Genomic DNA, 21033 nt, shown 5'->3' with positions numbered 1-21033 from the left:
AATAAGAAAATTCTACCATTTGCAGCCAAATGGACACAACTGGAGGACACCATGTTGAGAGAAGTAAGTCAGACACAGACAAATACTGCTTGTGGAAGCTAAAATTAAAAAAAAAAAAAAAAAAAAAGGAAGAAAGAAATACCTGTGTGTATCAGTATTCCTGCAAACATAGTTTGGTGGAACTTTATTTTATACCTTTGTCAAACCAATAGTTAAGAATGTTATACTACTACAGCTTTAAGGATCTGTGATGACTTTAAGATTTACTGTATATGGGTGAAATGGTCATTTTTCCATTCAGCTACTGTTTATAGCTATTGTCTATATTCCCACTAAACTATAGTCTTTTTTCTTGTTAAACTTATTTGATGAGGCATTAAGCCTTTTTACTGCAGTATAAATTTAAAATGTTATCTTCAAAGAAAGAAAGAAAGAAAGGGAGAAAGGAAGGGAGAAAAGGGGACCAGCACTGTGGCGTAGCAGGTTAAGCCACCACCTGCAGCATGGACATCCCATATGGGGGCCCCAGCAGCTCCACTTCCAATCCAGCTCCCTGCTAATGCGCCTGGGATAGCAGAGGAAAATGGTCCAAGTACTCAGGCCTCTGCACCCACATGGGAGACCCCAAAGAAGCTCCTGGCCCTGGCTTCAGATTGGCCCAGCTCCAGCCACTGCTGCCATTTGAAACGTGAACCAACAGATGGAAGATCTCTCTCTCTCTCCTTCCCTCCCTCTCTAACTCTGCCTTTCAAACAAATAAATAAATCAAAAAAAAAAAAAAAAAAAGAAAGAAAGAAAGAAAGAAAAGAAAAAGAAAGAGGGTAGGAGAAAGGGGGATGGAGAGAATAGCATTATTTTCTTATAATTCTATCTACAAATCATATTAAATCTGTAAAAACTAATCAAAAACAAAAATAGCTAAAAATTTGAAAAGGAAAAAAAAAAAAGAAGAGGAAGAGAGAAGGGAGCTACGTGTTTCCTGTTTCTCACTTTGTGATGCCCTCCACCATGCAGGTGCAGCAAGAAGGCCAGCACCAGATGCTGTCTCCATACCTTTGGACATCTCAGTCTCCAGCATCAGGGGCTAAATAGAACTCTATTCTTTATAAATAACCCATTCTTTTTATTCAGTTATAATAACAGAAAATGAAGGAAGACATCCTCTCTATTATAAGTAGCCACACAATCTACTTTGGAAAATAAAATGTATGCAGATATGAAAAATAATTTGATCAGAATTAAGATTTGTTTGATATTAAGCCTGTTTGATATAAGCCTTACAACTGTGAAGTGCTTCTAGGATTGAGAGATGTTTTTGCCTGTGTGGTAGATTACACTGAAGACCAATTTCTTTGGCCTCATGATATCCACACTCTTTGCCATGTGACTTTCTAGTGATTTTTCCTGAAGCAAAAGGAATAAACTACATTTCTCAATTTCTCTAACCCAAGACTCAGTTTGACCATGTGACTCACTTTGGATGATGAAACAAGGTAGAAGTGATGGTTTACCAGTCCTAAGTCCAGGCTGTAAGACACTATACATTTCTACTTGCTCTCTGGTGCTTCCCTCATCATTATAAGAATGACATATGGGGTCGGCACTGTGGCAAAGAAGATAAAGCTGCCGCCTGCATTGCCAGCATCCCATGTGGGTGCCAGTTCAAGTCCCAGCTGCGCCATTTCCGACTCAGCTCTCTGCTATGGCCTTGACAAGCAGTGGAAGATGGCCCAAGTCCTTGGGCTCCTGAACCTACATGGGCGACCTGGAGGAAGCTCCTGGTTCCTGGCTTCAGATGGGTGCAGCTCCAGCTGCTTTGGCCATTTAGGAAATGAACCAGCAGATGGAAGACCCCCTCCTCTTTGTCTCTTCCTCTCTGTGACTCTGCCTTTCAAATAAATTAGTAAATCTTAAAAAAAAAAAAAAAAGAATGACATATTTTGGGTAGCCCAATGGCCCCAGGAGGATGGTGAGAAATACGTGGAGCAGAGTTGCTTTAGTTTAAGCCCAGGACAGAGGCTCCATTCAATGGGTAGACGCACAAGCAAGCCCAGCCAAGATTGAGTGAGACTAGCTGAGATCAGCCAACTATCAGTCAACACACCAAATGGGTGGGCTATGATAAGTTATGATAGTTTTAAGACATCTGTTAAAATGCCCAGATCCCACATCAAAGTGCCTGAGTTCAATACTCGCCTCCAACTCCTGACTCCAGCTTCCTGCCAATGCCACTCTTGGAGGAAACAGTGATGGCTCATGTAATTGGGTTCCTGCCAACCAATACAGGAGACCTACACAGCACTCCCAGCCCCTGGTTTCAGCCTGACCCGAATGAGCCCCAGTCATTGAAGATATCTACAGAGTAACCAGTAGATCGAAGTTCTCTATCTTCCCTCCCTCTCTTAATGCCTCTCAAACCCTGGACATGCACAATCTGCAATTGGTCTAAGTCTTCAGTTGCTCCCTCCTCAATAATGGAGCTCCTAGGGCAAGTCAGAGTCCTCTCTGGTCTCCTTATACAAGCTTACCTGGGTTTGCCTCTAGCCCAGAAGCAGCTTTGCAGGCAGGACTGCTACTCCCTCCATTCGGCTGCTCAAGGGAAGATGAATTTGAATTGTAGGAAACTGTCCTGGCCACAGGAGGCGGATTGATAACTGACCCAAGAGAAAGAAAAGAAGGTATTAGATAATTTCTTTCTTAGGTACAAGGAACCAAGAGCACATGAGACCATCCTATTCCTGTCCCAAAACCACAAAGAAGTCATCTTTAAAATAAAAGTCACAGGGCTGGGGCCAGAGTTCTGGCATAATTGGTTGAGCTGCGTCTGCATCCCCTATGGGTGCTGGTTGGAGTCTCAGCTGTTCCACTTCTGATCCGGCTCCCTACTGATGCACCTGAGAAAGCACCGGAAAATTTCCCAAGTGCTGGGCCCCTGCACCCACGTGGGAGGCTGGGATGAAGCTCCTAGCTCCTAACTTTGACCTAGCCCAGCTCTGGCCATTGTGGCCACTTGGGGAGTTAATCAGTGGATGGAAGACTTCGCTCTTCCTATCTTTCCTTCTCTCTCTATAATTTATTTCAAATAAATAAAATAAATCTTTTTTTAAAAAGTACAGTGCATCAAGATAATAAAGACAGTAATGGATCATAACTCATTGTATAAAATAAGGATACTGAGTCTGTATTGATAACAAATAAATAACAAACAAAAAAGGAGAAGGCAAAGCTCTTTCTTACAGATGCCAACAAACAAGTAAGGAAAAAAATGGTGGAAAGTAGTTTAAAAAAAATCACCAATGAGTTGGCACTGTGGTGCAGTGGATTAAGCCACTACCTGCAATGCTTGCATACCACATGAGCACTGCTTTGAGTCCTGGCTGCTCCATTTCCACTCTATTTCACTGCTAATGTACCTAGGAAAAGTAGTGGAAGATGGCCAAGTGTTGGGCTCCTGCCATCCATGTGGGAGACCTGGATGGAGTTCCAGCTTCCTAGCTTTGACCTAGTCCAGTCCCAGTCACTGCAGTCATTTGAGGACGGAAGATCTGTCTCCCTGTCCCCGTCTCTGTTTCTCCCTCTCTGTATATAACTCTGCCTTTCAAATAAAGAAATCTTCTTTAAAAATCACCACTTGGAGCCAGCATTGAGGCATAGCAGGCAAAGCCACCACCTGTGACACTCCAGTTCATGTCCTGGCTGTTTCACTTCCAATCCAGCCCCTGCTAATGGCCTCAGCAAAGCAGAGGAAGATGGCCCATATACTTGGGCCCCTGCCACCCGTGTGGGAGACCCAGATGAAGTTCCTGGTTCCTGACTTCAGCCTAGTTCAGCCCTGGCTATTGCGGCCATCTGGGGAGTGAATCGGAGTATGGAAGACCTCTGTGTCTCTGTCTCTCCCCTCTCTGTAATCACCACTTGCCAATCATCATTTAGTAACTGATTCAGAGAGATTCATGCATGTAAGCTAACCCTTCTGAGTATAATTTTTTACAAAGACAGGATATTTGCATAGTCACAAACACACTTTCTTTTATTTTTTTTTTATTTTTATTTTTTTTGACAGGCAGAGTGGACAGTGAGAGAGACAGAAAGAAAGGTCTTCCTTTGCCGTTGGTTCACCCTCCAATGGCTGCCGCGGCCAGCGCGCTGCGGCCAGTGCACCGTGCTGATCCCATGGCAGGAGCCAGGTGCTTCTCCTGGTCTCCCATGGGGTGCAGGGCCCAAGGACTTGGGCCATCCTCCACTGCACTCCCGGGCCATAGCAGAGAGCTGGCCTGGAAGAGGGGCAACCAGGACAGAATCCGGCACCCCGACCGGGACTAGAACCCGGTGTGCCAGCGCCGCAAAGCGGAGGATTAGCCTAGTGAGCCGCGGCGCCGGCCGACAAACACACTTTCTGATTACAACCAAAAAAGTGAAGAAAACTGGTGAATATTACCTTAACCAAATGATTAAACTCCATAACAACAACAATGGGACAGCCCAATATCACATGCCTCTAAACCACGTTAATAAACCAGAGGCAAAAACAGAGAACAGTCTACAGATTATACAACAATACTCTATCAAGGTTAAATTTTCCGAAGTTTCTCAGCTGTCACAGTTCAGTCTCCAGAGGACATTCCCAGCAGGCAAGAAAGGGATGGCACAAGCGATCCAAGTGACAGAGACACAACCCACAACACTTCTAACTGAATAGCAGTTGGTGTGTAAAGAAAATAGGAATATATGCAGGTGCTTCCAAAAATTCATGGAAAATGAAATTAAAAGAGAAGTTTATTTTGGATGCCAAAAAACAATCTAAAATCCATGCAACAAACGTGGAAATCTTTACTTAATATATGCTAAATTGATCCTCTGTATATAAAGATAATTGAAAATTAATCTTGGTGTGAAGGGAAGGGGAGAGGGAGTGGAGAGGGGAGTGTTGTGGGTGGGAGGGAAGGTATGGGGGGAGGAAGCTATTGTAATCCATAAGCTGTACTTTGGAAATTTATGTTCATTAAATACAAAAAAAAAAAAAAAACCAAAAAAACAATGTAAAAAAAATCCATGCAACAATGTAAGCATATATCATTAAAAAATGCACAGATCTCAAAGCTTTTTGGCACAAGATAAATGACCTTTTAACTACATTTTTCCACACACTTTCTGAAATCCCCCTATGCTAAAGTGGCAGTCTGTTGGGTGTTTTTTCCAGCATCCAGGCCTGCAGCACTTCAAAGTACCCTGAAGTGATTCTGAGCAAAGCAGCAGCTGTGCTGATTCAGAAGCCGTGTTAGCACCTTGCACAACTTCAGAGCAATCATTATGAACGTCATTTACCCCAGTGGTATCACAACGCAGACATGCCAATTAAGGAGATGATCTCACTCTCCCCCCCTCCCCCCCGGGGGAACACATGGCAATTACAGCAGAAGAAGAGATGGCAGCTCACTTCTGACAGCTTCAGGTATAATCAAGCTTAACTGGGGAGTACTTGAGCTACAGAAATAAACACGCAATCCCCATAGGGTCAGAGACAACCTCTGCCTTTTCCATCCTGTACTATAACAGATAACAGTGTGGCCAGAAATTGAGCGGACTGCCAGGATTTTGAGCAGGCCAGGGTCCAGGGGAGTTTTCACACACACACAGCAATCCTCTCCAGATACCCTTAACAAGGGAACAAAGTTGATCTTGCTGAAGAGCATTGGTGTCCCCCTGGGAAGGAAACTGTGTTCTTCATTCATTCCTTCCACAAGTACACACTGCACATTGGCAATGCACTCTGAGACAACGTAGCAAACTCTGGCTGTCAATGGAGAAGAGAAGCTGCAAATTAGACCAACCTGGATGTACAACCCAACTCCATCACTTTCAAGCTTGTCCTTGGACAACTTGTTGCTCCTCTCTGAGACTATTTCCTCAACCATGTAAGGGGGATGTAATTGCAAATTCCTAGTTTGTGAGAAGGCTTAAAAATATGAATTAGGGGGGCCGGCGCTGTGGTGTAGTGGGTAAGGCCACCGCCTGCAGTGCTGGCGTCCCATATGGGCACCTGTTTGAGTCCCGGCTGCTCCACTTCCAATCCAGCTCTCTGCTGTGGCCTGGGAAAGCAGTAGAAGATGGCCCAAGTGCTTGGGCCCTGCACCCCCGTGGGGGACCCAGAAGAAACTCCTGGCTCCTGGCTTCGAATTGGTGCAGCTCCAGCCATCGTGGCTAATCGGGGAATGAACCAGCAGATGGAAGACTCTCTTTCTCTCTCTCTCTCTCTTGCCTCTCTGTAACTCTGCCTTTCAAATAAATTTAAGCAAATCTTTAATAAAAATATGAAGCAAACTTCATAGAAAAGCATTTAATGAAAGTATCAATTATTACTATTACTGTGGCAAAACTGAGTCTCTGATCATCAAGGAGTTGCATTCATAGAAGAGAAAACATGTGGAGATAGGGTGGTGTTTTGCACAGCAGTTAAGTTGCTGCTTGGGACATGAGCATTCCATATCAGAGTCCTTGGGTTAAGTCCTGGCCCTGCTTCCAATTCCAGCTTCCTGCTAATGTGCACCCTGGAAGGCAGCAGGTGTTGGCTCAAATACTTAGGTACCTGGCAGCCATGTGGGGGACTCGGATTGAGTTCCAGGATCCTGAATTCAGCTCTGGCCCATAACTGGCTGTTGTGGGCATTTGGGGGAGTAAACTAATGAATGAAAGATATCTCTCCCTCTTACTCTCTCTGCCTTTCCAAAAAATCAAATAAATAATTTGTTTCTAAAAAATCGAAAAGCTATGCAGAAAAAACGGGGCTAGGATAACAGGAGGTAAGTTATCATATGCCACAACAGTTCTCAAATGCTACTGCACATTACAGTCACCTGAGGAGCTTGTAAAAGTCCCAATGCACCCTCAGCCAACTACACTCTCTCAGGATGGCCCTTAGAAAAATCAGTATATTTCAAATCTCCATGGATGACCCCACTGCGCAGCCATGTTTGAGAACCAAGGAGAGAACGTATCCAAGGTTTTGTGAAGGCTTGAAAGAAAGGAGATCCAGTTCTTGCTGAGGGGAATGGGAGACATTAGGAAAGGGTTTGCAAGAGAGATGACATTTGAAAGTTGGGTAAGACAAAGACAAAGACAAAATGAATAGCACAGGTACAGAGAGAACAACGCAGAGGATGTGTCCAGTGACCACAGAAATATATCCAGTAAATGCTGATCACTTAAGTGTGCAGGGAGGATGTAATAGGCTCAGCTAGGTCTCAAAGCACCACAGGATTTGGACCAGAGAAACATGGAGTTATGACCTAAAGTAAAAATGGACACAGAGACGTTTTTGACATATTTTGGTACAAGAGTTAAATCAAAAAGGGTTTGATCCAAATAAAATATCATTCCCTATGTGCTCTGCTTTGTAGACATTTAATCATATTTATACCCAAAACATGAGCTCCAAATAAAATTTTTTAAATCTTCTCAAATACATTATGCTAAATGAAAACCATCCTATTCAAAAAGTACATATGATGCAATTCGTAGGATACACTGGAAAAGGTAAAATCTACACAAAGATTAGTGGTTACCAAGGCTAGAGATAGGACAAAGAATAGACTACCAATGGGTACAAGGGAATTTGTTTGCAGTTTATTCTGATAATTATTGCATTATCAAAAATATTTGTCAAAACTCACAGTACATTAAAAAATGGGGGGAATTTAACCCCAATTTTTTAAAAGCCAAAATAAAATGAACTTTGCTAGAGGCAATATTCACAAGCCCCCATATTACACATGGAACTGGCGCTCTACCAAAAGCTACTGATTTCAAAACTGAGAATTTGTCTTTCCCCCTAGCCAGATATGAATTGTTGTTTTGGTATTTCCTGTCAACCTTCTCTGCTGAGTCTTCCTACTATCAAAGGCAGCAATTCAGATCCTCTTTCTAAAGTTACTGTTACTCCAGAAGACATCTGTTTTTTTATAAAATGCCTACTAATGTCATGAGCTGATTCAGGACAATAATGGATGCTCTGACCCAGCAGGAAGTACTTCACAGCCTGAGATGTGGGACTGCCTTCCTCCCATTCTCCCAGGACTCCCTCTGCTCCCATTACTCTTGGTAGTAACTTCATGTACAAAACAAACATCACAGGTTAGAGGCCAGACTGTCACTTGATTCCTGGGCATGTTTAGCCATTAACTGAGACTATCAGTGACTTTGAAAAGAGCCAGCATTGACTACAGAGCTGAGCTGCCTGGGACTTTATACCACCCATTAAATTGTAATGTGAAAGCTAAACAAATACTATAGTTTTGTTGTTTTAACCATTTGGTCTGCACCTATACTCACTAATACAGACATAACTCAGATTTTGGTCTGCACCTGTTTTCTCCTCATTAATAGAACTGCAGATGGGTGATATGCAAAAGTGTTTGCTTTTTGCTGGAGATAGTCTTAAATTTCCTGGTGAAAAATAAAAATACCTGCAGAGCAAGCTACACCTACACTTCATGTTGGTTTTCCTGGTTATTCTATGATTTATATAAAAAGAAATTTACCTGTTTGGATTCCTAGTTGGCTGATTCTGGAAGAGGCTGAGAGAAAATCCTGATCCCAGATGGGAGAGTTTTGACTATAAACTTCTTCTTCTAACATGGATAGAAATCTAGACATAATAATAAAAACAATAGTAAGATTTAAAAAGAAAAAATGAAAATATTAGTAGAGGGACAAAAGCACTAATCATCTATGGCTATCACCTTCAAATCAAATATGCTAGAAAATTATTAACTTAAATGACTCAGTTGGGCAGCCCTAGGATATAGAAATACAGAAATCCATTTCTATAAATGTATCCTCTTTTGACCCTGCAAAACTGGAACATCTTACTGAATCCTCATGTCAACCCTAAGAGTTACATTAATTTATTTTAATTTATTACACACATATATAGCTCTTAGTATTGATAGGCAATGTTGTAAGTGGTTGATATATTTCAACTTACCTGATCTTTATAATGACCCTATAAGAGAGGAACATTACTATCCCCTTTTATACAGATGAAAAACCTAAGACAAAGAGAGGTTAAATAACTGGTTCAAATTCCCCATCGAGTTAATGGTAGAGTCAGAACTGGATCCAGTTATTAAACAATATGTTAACTTCCCCCATCACGTTATAAACCAAATGGATCTCAGGTTTTGGGAGCCCACAGAAATCACTGAGGGAGAACTTGTTAGAAATCCAGATATTCACAGCCCACCTAGGCTTACTGATTGTCTTTCAATGGAGAAAAACAGAAATATCTAAAGCACTGAAAGACTACTTTTAGTAGAGCAGAAAGGCTATAGGTGGTACTTTTCTTCACTCTTTCTCTGTGAAGCCAATTTTCATCAACATGCACATTTATTATTTTTATAACAAAGTATGAAACTTAAAAAAATCTTATAAATAGGCAGGAGGAGGAAAAACACAAATTAGAGGCAAGTGGAAGACAAGGCAGTGTGAGAAGATTGGGATGGAAGTCCTGAGAACACATCTGGGAAGCAGAGACTACTGGGCAGTGGGAAGCTGGTTCAAGCTCTCTCTGACAGTGGTACCCTGGACTCAAACAGCACCTCCGACTTCAGTATGTGTGACTCTGCTGCCAAAACTCTAGGTACAAATCCCCAACCACCTCAAATGTTGTCGTATTCAGTGAAAAGGGATTTAAAAGGAGAAGTGGGTGGTAGTTTTACCCTACCATTAGTAACAGAGAAGAAAAGAAAGCAGTGTTAATTTTTTAGCTCAACAGCATAAGCATGCCAGAACTATGGGCTGAAGGAACAAAACACACTATAATTAGCAAATATCTACAAAAACCAAAATGAATTTTCCATGAAAAAAATTGTAACTTTGCAAAACCATTAGAATTTCTCTGTAAGCACCGTAACAGGTGTGTGTGCTGGGGGGGCAGGGAGTGGGGTCCTCTGCCCCTTGGTCCTTGGCTTAGAGACAGAATAGCAACTATCATCTGAAAACATACAACACTGCTTATATGGCAAGTGCAGTAGAAAGATAAATATGAAAACTGGCTTAATCTCTAAAGAGAAGAGCTTAGATAAGTCAAAAGGATGCCACTGAAATACATGAGCATGCCCAGAATTCATAACCCATTTTAGGGTTCAAACTAAAGCTACAATGCTTTGGAATCCTCCTCTCAGAGGACATTAAAATGTCCACATCATGCCTCAGTCTTGTGCGCTGGTTCTCTTAAGAAAAATTTGACAATCAGGATGCTAGGATATGTAGGCAAAAAATGGGTGTTCAGCTGAAGCTCATTCAAATTATCCATGCTATCCTGTACCTAAACTTTAGGATTTGGGTTAAACGGCCCAGTGATTTTCAATCACTATCAGAAAACTATTTTTGTTACTGTTATTGTCTTGGCCTAACTTCTTCTTATGAATTAAAACCAGTTTTTGTAAGGCAGGATTGGGTAATGCAAAAGCATATCTTATAGACAGACAGAGATTTCCAGACCCAGGTCACGCAGGGCCTGCACTACGCCCTTCATAAGCAGGAAGCAGCTATAGAAGACATGATGATTTGACACCCTTCAACATCCCTTAAGATTAAGAGAATGGAGTCTCTAAAAGGGGAATGTTGTAGGCAGGCATACAGGATAAAACTGATCAGGTTTGTGGGCTGCAAGACCATGCCTTCACCATGCCTCCTGTGTGACCTCATGCCCCTACCTGGCCACACCTGTGTGCCCACCAGCCAATACGGTTAATTAACCATTCCCCTTTGGAAGTGGAGTAAAGGCCTGGAACACGATGGGCCCATCCTCTTTTTTGGCCTCTTTCCCTTTTGCCCTGGGCCTGCTTGCTGTCCCTGCACCTGCTTACTGTCCCGGCGCCTTCGTGCCTTTGGGGCAAGTGACCTTCAAGCCACCTGCCCCATGCTTCCTGGCCTGCATGCTCCTCCACGTGGCTGGCTCCTGGTACTCAGTATGAATCCAGATTTCCCTTTCTTTCTTAGATAGGGCCCTCACTCTCCTATGCATTTCTCACTGAATAAAAAGCTTAAAACTTAAAGTATATCTTTTTTTTTTTTTTTTTGACAGGCAGAGTGGACAGTGAGAGAGAGAGACAGAGAGAGAAAGGTCTTCCTTTGCCGTTGGTTCATCCTCCAATGGCCGCCGCTGCAGCCGGCGCACTGCGCTGATCCGATGGCAGGAGCCAGGATCCAGGTGCTTTTCCTGGTCTCCCATGGGGTGCAGGGCCCAAGCACCTGGGCCATCCTCCACTGCACTCCCTGGCCATAGCAGAGAGCTGGCCTGGAAGAGGGGCAACCGGGACAGAATCCGGCGCCCCAACCGGGACTAGAACCCGGTGTGCCGGCGCCGCAAGGTGGAGGATTAGCCTACTGAGCCACGGCGCCGGCTCTTAAAGTATATCTTAATAATAAAAATCTAGTTTCTCAACTAAAAAATACTTCATCAGTCCTTGATGAAACAATATAAATTTTCTCTCAATTTCTATTCTCTGTATCAGCACTTCTCACTGACATGGGGAAGGAAAGCCATGTCATACCTAGAGAGCCTACTCAAATTCAACCTTCTACCTCCCCCTCTGAAGTGCTGATTGAGGTGGCGTGACAACCACAAAATGAACTGTCTCACTCGTGTCCTGCTACCATCACTCTGTTGACAAGCCATCAGCTGCACCTGGAGTCCTTCTAGGCAGCAGACAGCCCTTCAGCATCAAGTTTTGGTTCTTAGCTCTGAAAATGCATTCCCAAGGCCAATGGCGCAGTACTGGAACTTCCCATTGCTTTGACACATTTCTTTCATTGGAAAAGATTTAAATTATTATTTATGTCTTGGAGCTCTCAGAAGTCCAAGAAGCGAGAATATACAACAAATTAAGAGTTACAAAGGACAGGCTGAAGGAAGCCTCTAGTCCTGTTCATCACTGCTCTTTCAGCATGGATTCCAAAGACTGGGGAGGTAGAGAGGTTCACTGGTACTTAGGAAGTGTTGGAGAACTGGAATGGACAAAAACAGCCTCTTGAGTTCTTTGCACCACTTCTGAAAGGCGGTAAAGTGTATCTACATGTTCTCTCCTTCCTCCTCTAACTTCCTGGCACCTGATACACAAAACAAAGCACTGCCCCATTCTATGAGGCTCAGAGACATTAGCAGAGGTAGAAGGAGGTAGGGCAAAGTGAGCAATGGCTGTGGACAACATCAAGCCAACCTAATGAAGACTGGAAAACACCCAAGAAGACTCACAAAGGGAACTGAAGGGCCTTTCTGCCTCCTTTGTGGAAAGCTTCTCCTATCATTCCCAATTTTGTTGTTTATGCATATTTTGGCACATATTTAGCAAAACCACAGGTCCCGGGCCAAAGACCAGCAAGAGCTCGCCCTTACTTTGGGAAATGAGTGAGGATCAGAGTTCGTTTCTCAAGAGGCAGTTTGTCTTTTTCCTGTCTTGCTTGTTCCAGCAGTTGTCTCCTCATAACGGTGAAGACTGAGCGAAGCAACGTTCTCCCGAACACCTGGGTGGTTTCATACCGAGGTAGACTGTCACAGAACTGTGGCACATTGCAGTAACACAGCCACCTGCCACAAGAGGAGATAAGCACCATCAACATCCTGTAAACCCCAGGTCATCTGCAGTATCCAAGTCCAGTAACCCACACGGGAAATGAGGCCTTCGGTGACAAGCAACATCACCACCAGCTCCTGCACCTTGGGAGTCACGGTACATGACCCCGCAATACCGCCTGGACGGAATTCTGTGAAACCACCCCATTCTTCAGCTTCACGCACAGTTCCAGAGCCAAACAGCCCTGTGATCAAATCCCTGCTCTGCCACCACGTGGCTGCGTAACTTTGGAAATACAATTATGTTACTCAGTCTCCACTTCCTTATCTGTAAGATGGGAACAACAATAATTACTTCACTGGATTCCTGTGAGCACTAAATGAGGTTATCGTCTGTAAAGTGCATAATGTCATTCACGTTTATGGCGCACAAACAGTAATTTAGATAAAAGAAAAAAATAAAGGAGACACTGAATTAGTCCCTTTTGTGAACAAATCAGGATTCTACCACCTGAGAAAATGTTAAGGCTTCTTTAAAATGCCTACACGGCACTTACATACCACCAAAGCTTTGGTGGGAAGATAAAGATCTTCACTGTTCAAAACTCAGTCAAAACACAGGAAGTGTGTCGCCAAGGTACACTTCTCAGTGACTCAGTCTCAAAGTCAGAAACACACTTGAGCATCGCACAAGGCAGAAGAAGGGCCCAGATCAGAGGGAGCAGGGGATTCCCCATATCTGGCCACAGTTCTAGGGGACCCTGGCTCTACAGGTCATCCAATCGAGAAAGCTCACTCAGACAAAAGCAGCTATAGGAGGAAAAGTCAAAAACAACCCTCAGGGCCGGTGCTGTGGCTCAGCGGCTTAACGCCATGGCCTGAAGTGACGGCATCCCATATGGGCGCGGTTCTAGTCCCAGCTGCTCCTCTTCCGATTCAGCTCTCTGCTATGGCCTGGGATAGCAGTAGAAGATGACCCAAATCCTTGGGCCCCTGCACCCACGTGGGAGACCCAGAAGAGGATGGGCATAGTTCCAACCGTTGCGGTCAACTGGGGAGTGAACCAGCGGATGGAAGACCTCTCTCTCTCTCTCTCTGCCTCTCCTTTCTCTGTGTAATTCTGACTTTCAAATAAATCTTTAAAAAAAAAAAAACACTCTTTCTTTCTGTTCTCCCAGAGAGGCAATGTACAAATCCCATGACCCAGCAACATGGATTAAACAGTGGCATCCACAGAGGGAGGCGCCAGGGTCCAAATCTTGTAACACAGGACAATTTTCCAAAACTTAAAACTGCTACCCCCATGTGCACTCTGGTCCCTTTTAAAGCGGGGGCACAGGATTTGAGGGGGACTCTCGAATGTGTTCGAACTGTTACAGGACACTCTCGATGAACTTGAAGCCTTTTTTTTTTTTTTTTTTTGACAGGCAGATTAGACAGTGAGAGAGACAGACTGAGAGAAAAGTCTTCCTTCCATTGGTTCACCCCCCAAATGGCCGCTACGGCCGGCGTGCTGTGACGATCTGAAGCCAGGAGCCAGGTGCTTCCTCCTGGTCTCCTATGCAGGTGCAGGGCCCAAGCACTTGGGCCATCCTCCACTGCCTTCGCGGGCCACAGCAGAGAGCTGGACTGGAAGAGGAGCAACCGGGACAGAACCAGTGCCCCAACCGGGACTAGAACCTGGGGTGCCAGCGCACGGGCGGAGGATTAGCCTAGTGAGCCATAGCACGGCCGAACTCGAATCCTTTTATGAAGCCTAGAATAATCTCCATTTCCTCATGCCTATGGATTTGTATTGTGTCTCTTTCTGCACTACATAATATTTCCCCTGGGATGCACTGGTGAGAGAGGTGGCTGTGGTTGCTGTGGTGCTTCTCCTTTGGGGGGAGAAAACTTTCATCACCATTAATTCATCTGTCGGGGTTGAAAATTAACCTTAAAGCCTTGCTACAATTTCTATTTCTTCTTTCAGTTTTGTCTCTTAATAATTTACACCCAAATGTCAAATTTTCCAACCATGATACTTAAAAGAGCATCTTAAGTGTTATGTTGGGTCCTGTCAAGACAGAAACAATGAAAAGCCTAAGAAGTACATTTATTTTGTAATTCACTAAGTATTTCACAGAGAAATTCACACCTTCAAAGATAATCATTTCTGGATGTGCCCACTCTATGAAATTTATACTATTTGTAGATGAAGGAAGGCCAGCTTTCAAGTAACTAATTATGAAACGATAATCAATCAGTCACAAACCTTAATAACCAGAAGTTCAATTTCATAAGACTTAGGCTACCTCAAAGCTATCTGTAAGACTAAGACTCTGACTAAATGTGTCCAGATTCTGCATTGGAAGATTTAAGGATTATGTCAGTGCCATTCAATAAAGCGTCCACTGAGGGTGGAAATCCTCTGCATTCATGCTGGTGTAACAGCCACCTAGCCACAAGGCTCTACTGAATATCTGAAATGTTGCTACTATAACTGAGCTTAATTTTTAATCCTGTTTAATCAATTCAAATTTAATTTTTAAATAGAAGCCATAAAAGTAATTTTCCATTAAACATAACTTTATCTTGGTAGGACTCCATTTAGTTGACTTTTTTAAAATAGAATAGGATAAGATTTATTAATAAGATAAGATTAACTTATTTATTTTAAAGAAAGAGTTACAGAGAGAGGAGAAACAGAGAACTCTTCCATCTTAGTTCGTTCCCCAAATGGCCACAACCAGAGCTAGGCCAGGCTGAAGCTAGGAGAGAGGAGCTTCATCCAAGTCTCCCACTTGGGTGCAGGGTCCCCAGGACTTGGGCCATCTTCCTTTGCTTTCCCAGGCACATTGGCAGGGAGCTGGATTGGAAGTGGAGCAGCCAAGACTCAAACTGGCGCCTAATTGGGAGTGTGGTACCACAGGCCAGGGCTTAACCTGCTGTACCGCAGCAATGGCCCCTATTTAGCTTTAGCTGTATGAAATTTAGCAACTAGGCCAGCATTTAGCCTAGCGGTTAAGATTCTAGTTGGGATGCCTGCATCCCTCATTGGAGTGCCTAGGCTTAATTTCCAGCTCCACTTCCAATTCCAGCTTCCTGTTGATGTGTACCCTGAGACGCAGCAGGTGTTCACCTAAGTAGTTGGGTCCCTGTCACCCACCTGAGAAACCTGGATTAGTGTGCCCCACATCAGGTCAGCACAGTCCTATCCATTTTAGGCATTTGGGGTGTGAACCAGCAAATAAGAGCTCTCTTTCTCCCTATCTCTCCGTCTCTTAAGAAAATAAAATAGGGGCCGGCGCAACAAGTAAAGTCACCACCTACAGTGCCAGCATCCTATATGGGCACCAGTTCAAGTCCCGGCTACTCCACTTCTGATCCAGCTCTGTGCTATGGCCTGGGAAAGCAATAGAAGATGGTCCAAGTCCTTGGGTCCCTGCACCCACATGGGAGACCCAGAAGAAGCTCCTGGCTCCTGGCTTCGGATCATCCCAGCTCTGGCCATTGCAGCCATTTGGGGAGTGAACCAGCAGATGGAAGACCCCACCCCCACCCCGCCTCTCTCTCTGCCTCTGCCTCTGCCTCTGCCTCCCTGTAACTCTGCCTTTCAAATAAGTAAATAAATCTTTAAAAAATAATAATAAAACTAAATCAAATTTAGATGTTGTTAAGTGTAAAATAAACACAGGATTTGGAATACTTATTTTAAAAAAAGTAAAATACATTCTCATGGTTCACATTATATATCAGTTGGACAGTGCTAATTTAGAGTCTAAAGAGATGTAGACTCTGAAGAAGTCCACAGATGTCTGAGGCTTCTAAGACTGATGTTACTTCTGCTATGAGATGATAGGTTATAAAAATTACCACAAAATTATAAAATGTTACCCAAAGTCCTTAACAGGTCATTCATTATTCTCAGGGTAGACAGCATAGATTATTATTAGCTAGTAAAATTTGTCAAATAATAGGTTCCCATTCATTTTCTCTTAGAGTTATTTTAAGACATCAATTGCGATTTTGGGGTTTGACTTCCAAGATTAATCTTATGTTACAATCTGTAAAGTGTGCATTAGATAAAACAAGGAGGCCCAAGCCAATGTGTGTACATTGTGGAGTGGGGGAAAGCAGGTTGGTGACAGTTTGCTCAACCGACACAGTCATTGCACGTAATAAGACAGAAAGGAAGAAATGGACATCCATATCTCTCCACACACTCTGATTTCATGATTGCATGTCTCCTAGAAAGTGAAATGATGGATCTTTCATATTTGTATGCTGAATAGAGCTGGCATTTTTAGGCTATTTACTGATTGTCCAAATAAAGCTCTTGGATTTTTTTTTTTTTACATCATCATGGTGATTAGCAACCCTCTTGGTTCCCTTAAAATATGAATTAGACTTGGAAAATCTGAATGCAGACCTTGTTGTTCTATTTGCTTGCTGGAGTGAAAATCCTGTGGTTTTGCGGATTAACTGACCTCTCCTAGCTCGTCAGAACTAAAGACTGGCTAAGTATAGGTTAAGCATCCCTAATTGGAAAAGCTGAAACCCAAAACTTTGAGCACAATCATAATGCTCAAAAAACTCTAAGGTTTTGGTGCATTTGGGATTTTTTATTTTATGATTAGGGATACTCAACCAAAAAAAAATCTAAGCATATATTATAAAAATCTGAAAAATTCTGAAATTTGAATCCCACGCATTTTGCATAAGAGATACGGGATCCCAAAATAGAAGCTACGTCTCCTGCATTAGAGTCCAGAGTAGAAGCACTGTCTGCTATCTTCAAACCCACGATTTTACCATGCTTCCTAACAGATACTGTCCTAGACTTCTACATGCCTCATTATGGATTCTCAGTGCAGGGAATAAGGGGCTATATCTCTTTTTTTTTTAAATATTTATTTATTTATTTGAAAGTCATAGTTACAGAGAGGCAGAGAGAGAGCGAGAGAGCAAGAGAGAGAGAGAGAGAGAGAGAGAGAGAAGGAAGGGGAGGTCTTCTATCCACTGGTTTACTCCCCAGATGGCCACAACAGCTGGACCTGTGCCAATCCAAAGGCAGGAACCAGAAGCTTCTTCTGGGTCTCCCACGTGGTGCAGGGGTCCAAGAACTTGGGTCATCTTCTACTGCTTTCCCAAGCCACAGCAGAGAGCTGGATCGGAAGTGGAGCAGCTGGGGCTCAAATCGACGCCCATATGGGATGCAGCACTGCAGGCAGCAGCTTTACCTGCTACTACATAAAGCTGTTTCCAAAAATTGGGTCAATTATATTTAACTTGTTTTGTATTCTTATGAAAAATTCTCACTGCAGCAGTGAGTAATCTTTAACTTTCTGAAGCTCTGCACAATTCAAAATCTAACACTAGCTTTTTGTCACATTCCTTTAGCAAATCCTGTTGGTCACATGTAGATTAAGAAGTCAGATTTCCCTGACGCTTTCTTTGCAGGTTATCTCTTCTTGGAAATATGTCAGCATACCATCAAAAAAATTCAGAGGACTTCCAAATATTTGACTAGCTTTTTTTTTTTTTTTTGTAAAATCACAGTAATTGCTGACAGTACATAAAGTGTTGGTTAACACATACTTTAAAAAGAACATTTATCTTTTTCTTTTATTCAGAACAGAGAAGGTAAGTAGGCATTTCTGCTGTTCAGTTTGCTTTTTAAGTTGTTTTCTATTCATTTGAAAGACAGAGGTAGAGAAAGAGAAGACAGAGAGAGCTCCCACCGGCTGGTTTACTCTCCAAATGCCCACGAAGACCAGAGCTGAGCAGAGGCCAAAACTGAGTTGGAAACACAATCCAGGTTTCCCATGTTACCTGAGCCACCGCTGCCGCCTCCCAGGGTTTGCATTAGCAGGAAGCTGAAGTCAGGAGTCAGAGCCAGGAATCAAACCCAATTATTCCAAAGTGGGATGTGGGTGTTTTAACTGCTGGGGTAAATGCCTGTTCATGTTTTTAACGTTTTGTTGGAAAAGGCGTCACAGGTTAGCTCTGTAATTAACAGTCACTTTCTGAGTCCAGGCTTCTCCAGCAAGAATCCCACGTCACCCCCACTGTCACACCGATGTGCTGCAGAGGCTCCCCGCCTCCTTCCCCTAAGTGCTCCAGCTGTTGGAGAACGAGCACTCACGGTTCTGAGGTTCTCTCGCACACCCAAATGCAGCCTGCTGGCGTCTGCAGCCTGCATTACCACCCATTTTTGAGAGTCAGCTTCAGTGGGACACATTGTGATGCTGTATGGTTTTTTAAATTCCCACGTGTGTCAGGGAAGTGAGGTTTCAATCTAAAACGATTACTGATTCTCCTCATCTTCACAGCTTGTTCCTCTCTACTTCCCTTTCTTCATCAACCTGGCGTGACACGGGGCAGCAGGGGAGGTGGCTGTCCTGTCCTTATCTATTATTCACAGCGCTCGCGGTCTCCATTCCACCTGGAAACTGGCAGGTTTCAGAACTCCTGAGGGCATATACATTTCAGTCTCTCTCAGCGGGCTTCCCATCACCACTGTCTGACTCCACTCTTCCTCCTTCAGCTGTTGGGATGCTTTGCTACGCTGTCTTTCTGTTCCCTATTATCCTAGCTTCTAAAGTGATACTCGGATCATCACACGCTCATTCAGCTGTACAGCGAATGCTCCAGCTTAACAGCCACACATTGGCAGTAACTGAGCTTTAGAGAGCAACACGTGTGGGAGGGAAGTCCGGGAGCCCCCTCCAGCACCTGGCCTGTGTGCCAGACACCACGCACGAGCTCCCAGGCAGCACTCACAGCCCTCTTGGGCTGACAGAGGAAGACACCGAACATCAGAGAGGAAAAGTGACAAAAGCTCAGAGCAAGGGAGAGATGGAGCCACTGTCCAAACCCAGTGCCTGTTCAAAGCCCAATTTCTATTTTTACTGCTCGGTAAGTATTTGTAGCATACCCACTTCTTGGTAATTCCCCAATGCTGTCTCGTATTTCTATTCTATTGCTTAAAGACAGTAATGACTTCGAAGCCAATCCACATTTAATTCTCCCTTTTTCCTGATGAGACAATTATTTTCTCTGTTAAGAGTAGTAAATATATTCAGGGGCTTAGCTTTGACAAATACTCAGCTTTGTCAGTCATTCACAGATAGGGTTAAAACACATATTTTTGAGAGATTTGTTATTTCAACTTTTATTATAAATAGGACTTACAAAAACAGTGAACTACTGTTAATATAAAACTCTGAAATAAAAGATGTAAAAATGAAGACATAATTTAATAATTCCTATAATATCAATTATTAACAGGAAACTAAAACTCAAACTGTATGTTTTTTAAAGGTAGAAAGGGAGGGAAAGAAGAAAGGGAGGGAAAGAAGATATTCATAAATTAGGTCAGTGACATAGAGAAAAACTAGTTTTAAATTATACCCATTCCTCCACATTATTTGTTATTCCAGAAAGTAACCGGAGCACACGTGGTCTTGACAGAATACCAAAAGCCAGGGAAGTAAAAATACACACACACACACACACACACACACACACGTTCCAGAACATGCCCAGAAGTAAGCTTGATAGGCCTCAAAAATAGAAGTGGGGAAAAGAAAAAAATAAGGTAACTAGTCACTTTCTGAAGTAAATTAAAGTAAATGTAGGTCATTATATTCTGTATATTCCATACCTAAGATCTGGAAAATTAATTCTGCTTTTCTGCAGTTTATCAGCAGCAAACATAAATTCCAACTTTAGAAAAAAATATACGTTCAACCCAAAAATATTTGCAGAATTTGGAAATCTACCAATAGGAAAATGGTTAGGGTAGTTAGGATCATCAACTCAATGGATCATAAAATACACTGTGAGATTTTTCTTATGATGTTAAGTGAGAGAACAACAAGGATATAAAATTCTATATCTTCTACTATAAGTAATGTAAAATATTTCTTTAAAGGGGAAAATGAGAAGATATTTTAATAATGCTATCATTTTGGCATGGTGTTGGGACTAAGGCCATGTTTCCTTCTTTAAAAAGATTCTTTTCGCCTCTATTATTATAATGATGGTCGTCAATGCTTTTTTTTTTTTTTTTTTTTTTAAGCTATGGCTCTATATCTTGATTGCAGAGTTACAATTCAGTTATCTAGTCAATGATGTTCAGTAGACATACAGAGGCAAGCACTGGCCTCCCAATTAAGATGTTGGCTGAGAGGTCAGTGTCCCACATTGAAATGACGGATTCAAGTCCTGGCTCCACTCCTAATTCCAGCTTTCATTTATGGAACCCGAGGAGGCAGCAGGTGATGGCTCAAGTACTTGGGTCTCTGCCACTGACACGTGAGACCTAGATTGATTTCCCAGCTCCCAGCTTTATACTAGCCCAGCCTTGCCTGGCCCAGCCCCAGAAACTGCAAGCATTTAGCGAATGAACCAGCAGTTGAGAGCTCACTCTCGCTCTTTTTCTCCAATCTCCCTGCAGTGCAAGCCACATACAA

General features: G+C 43.0%; 1 protein-coding gene across 3 annotated transcripts in view; it reads right to left on the bottom strand.

Annotated features, from left to right (window-relative positions):
- The window catches only part of KAT2B (lysine acetyltransferase 2B), a 124085-nt gene that overhangs the window by 44931 nt on the left and 58121 nt on the right, over positions 1–21033 (bottom strand). For 2 of the 3 annotated variants that reach the window (XM_051858848.2, XM_051858850.2), the window contains 3 exons: positions 12398–12589; positions 8538–8644; positions 2529–2654 (listed from right to left, as the gene is read on the bottom strand). In XM_051858848.2, coding sequence (XP_051714808.1) covers positions 2529–2654; positions 8538–8644; positions 12398–12589 — 425 coding nt within the window. The remainder of the gene's footprint in view (positions 1–2528; positions 2655–8537; positions 8645–12397; positions 12590–21033) is intronic. The other variant, XM_051858849.2, reaches the window with a different exon arrangement.

The sequence above is a fragment of the Oryctolagus cuniculus genome, chromosome 4 (genome assembly GCF_964237555.1).
Source record: "Oryctolagus cuniculus chromosome 4, mOryCun1.1, whole genome shotgun sequence".
In the NCBI taxonomy this organism is placed as follows: Eukaryota; Metazoa; Chordata; class Mammalia; order Lagomorpha; family Leporidae; genus Oryctolagus; species Oryctolagus cuniculus.
Note: the sequence above shows the minus strand (reverse complement) of the source record. Positions and strands in the feature narration are given on the sequence as shown.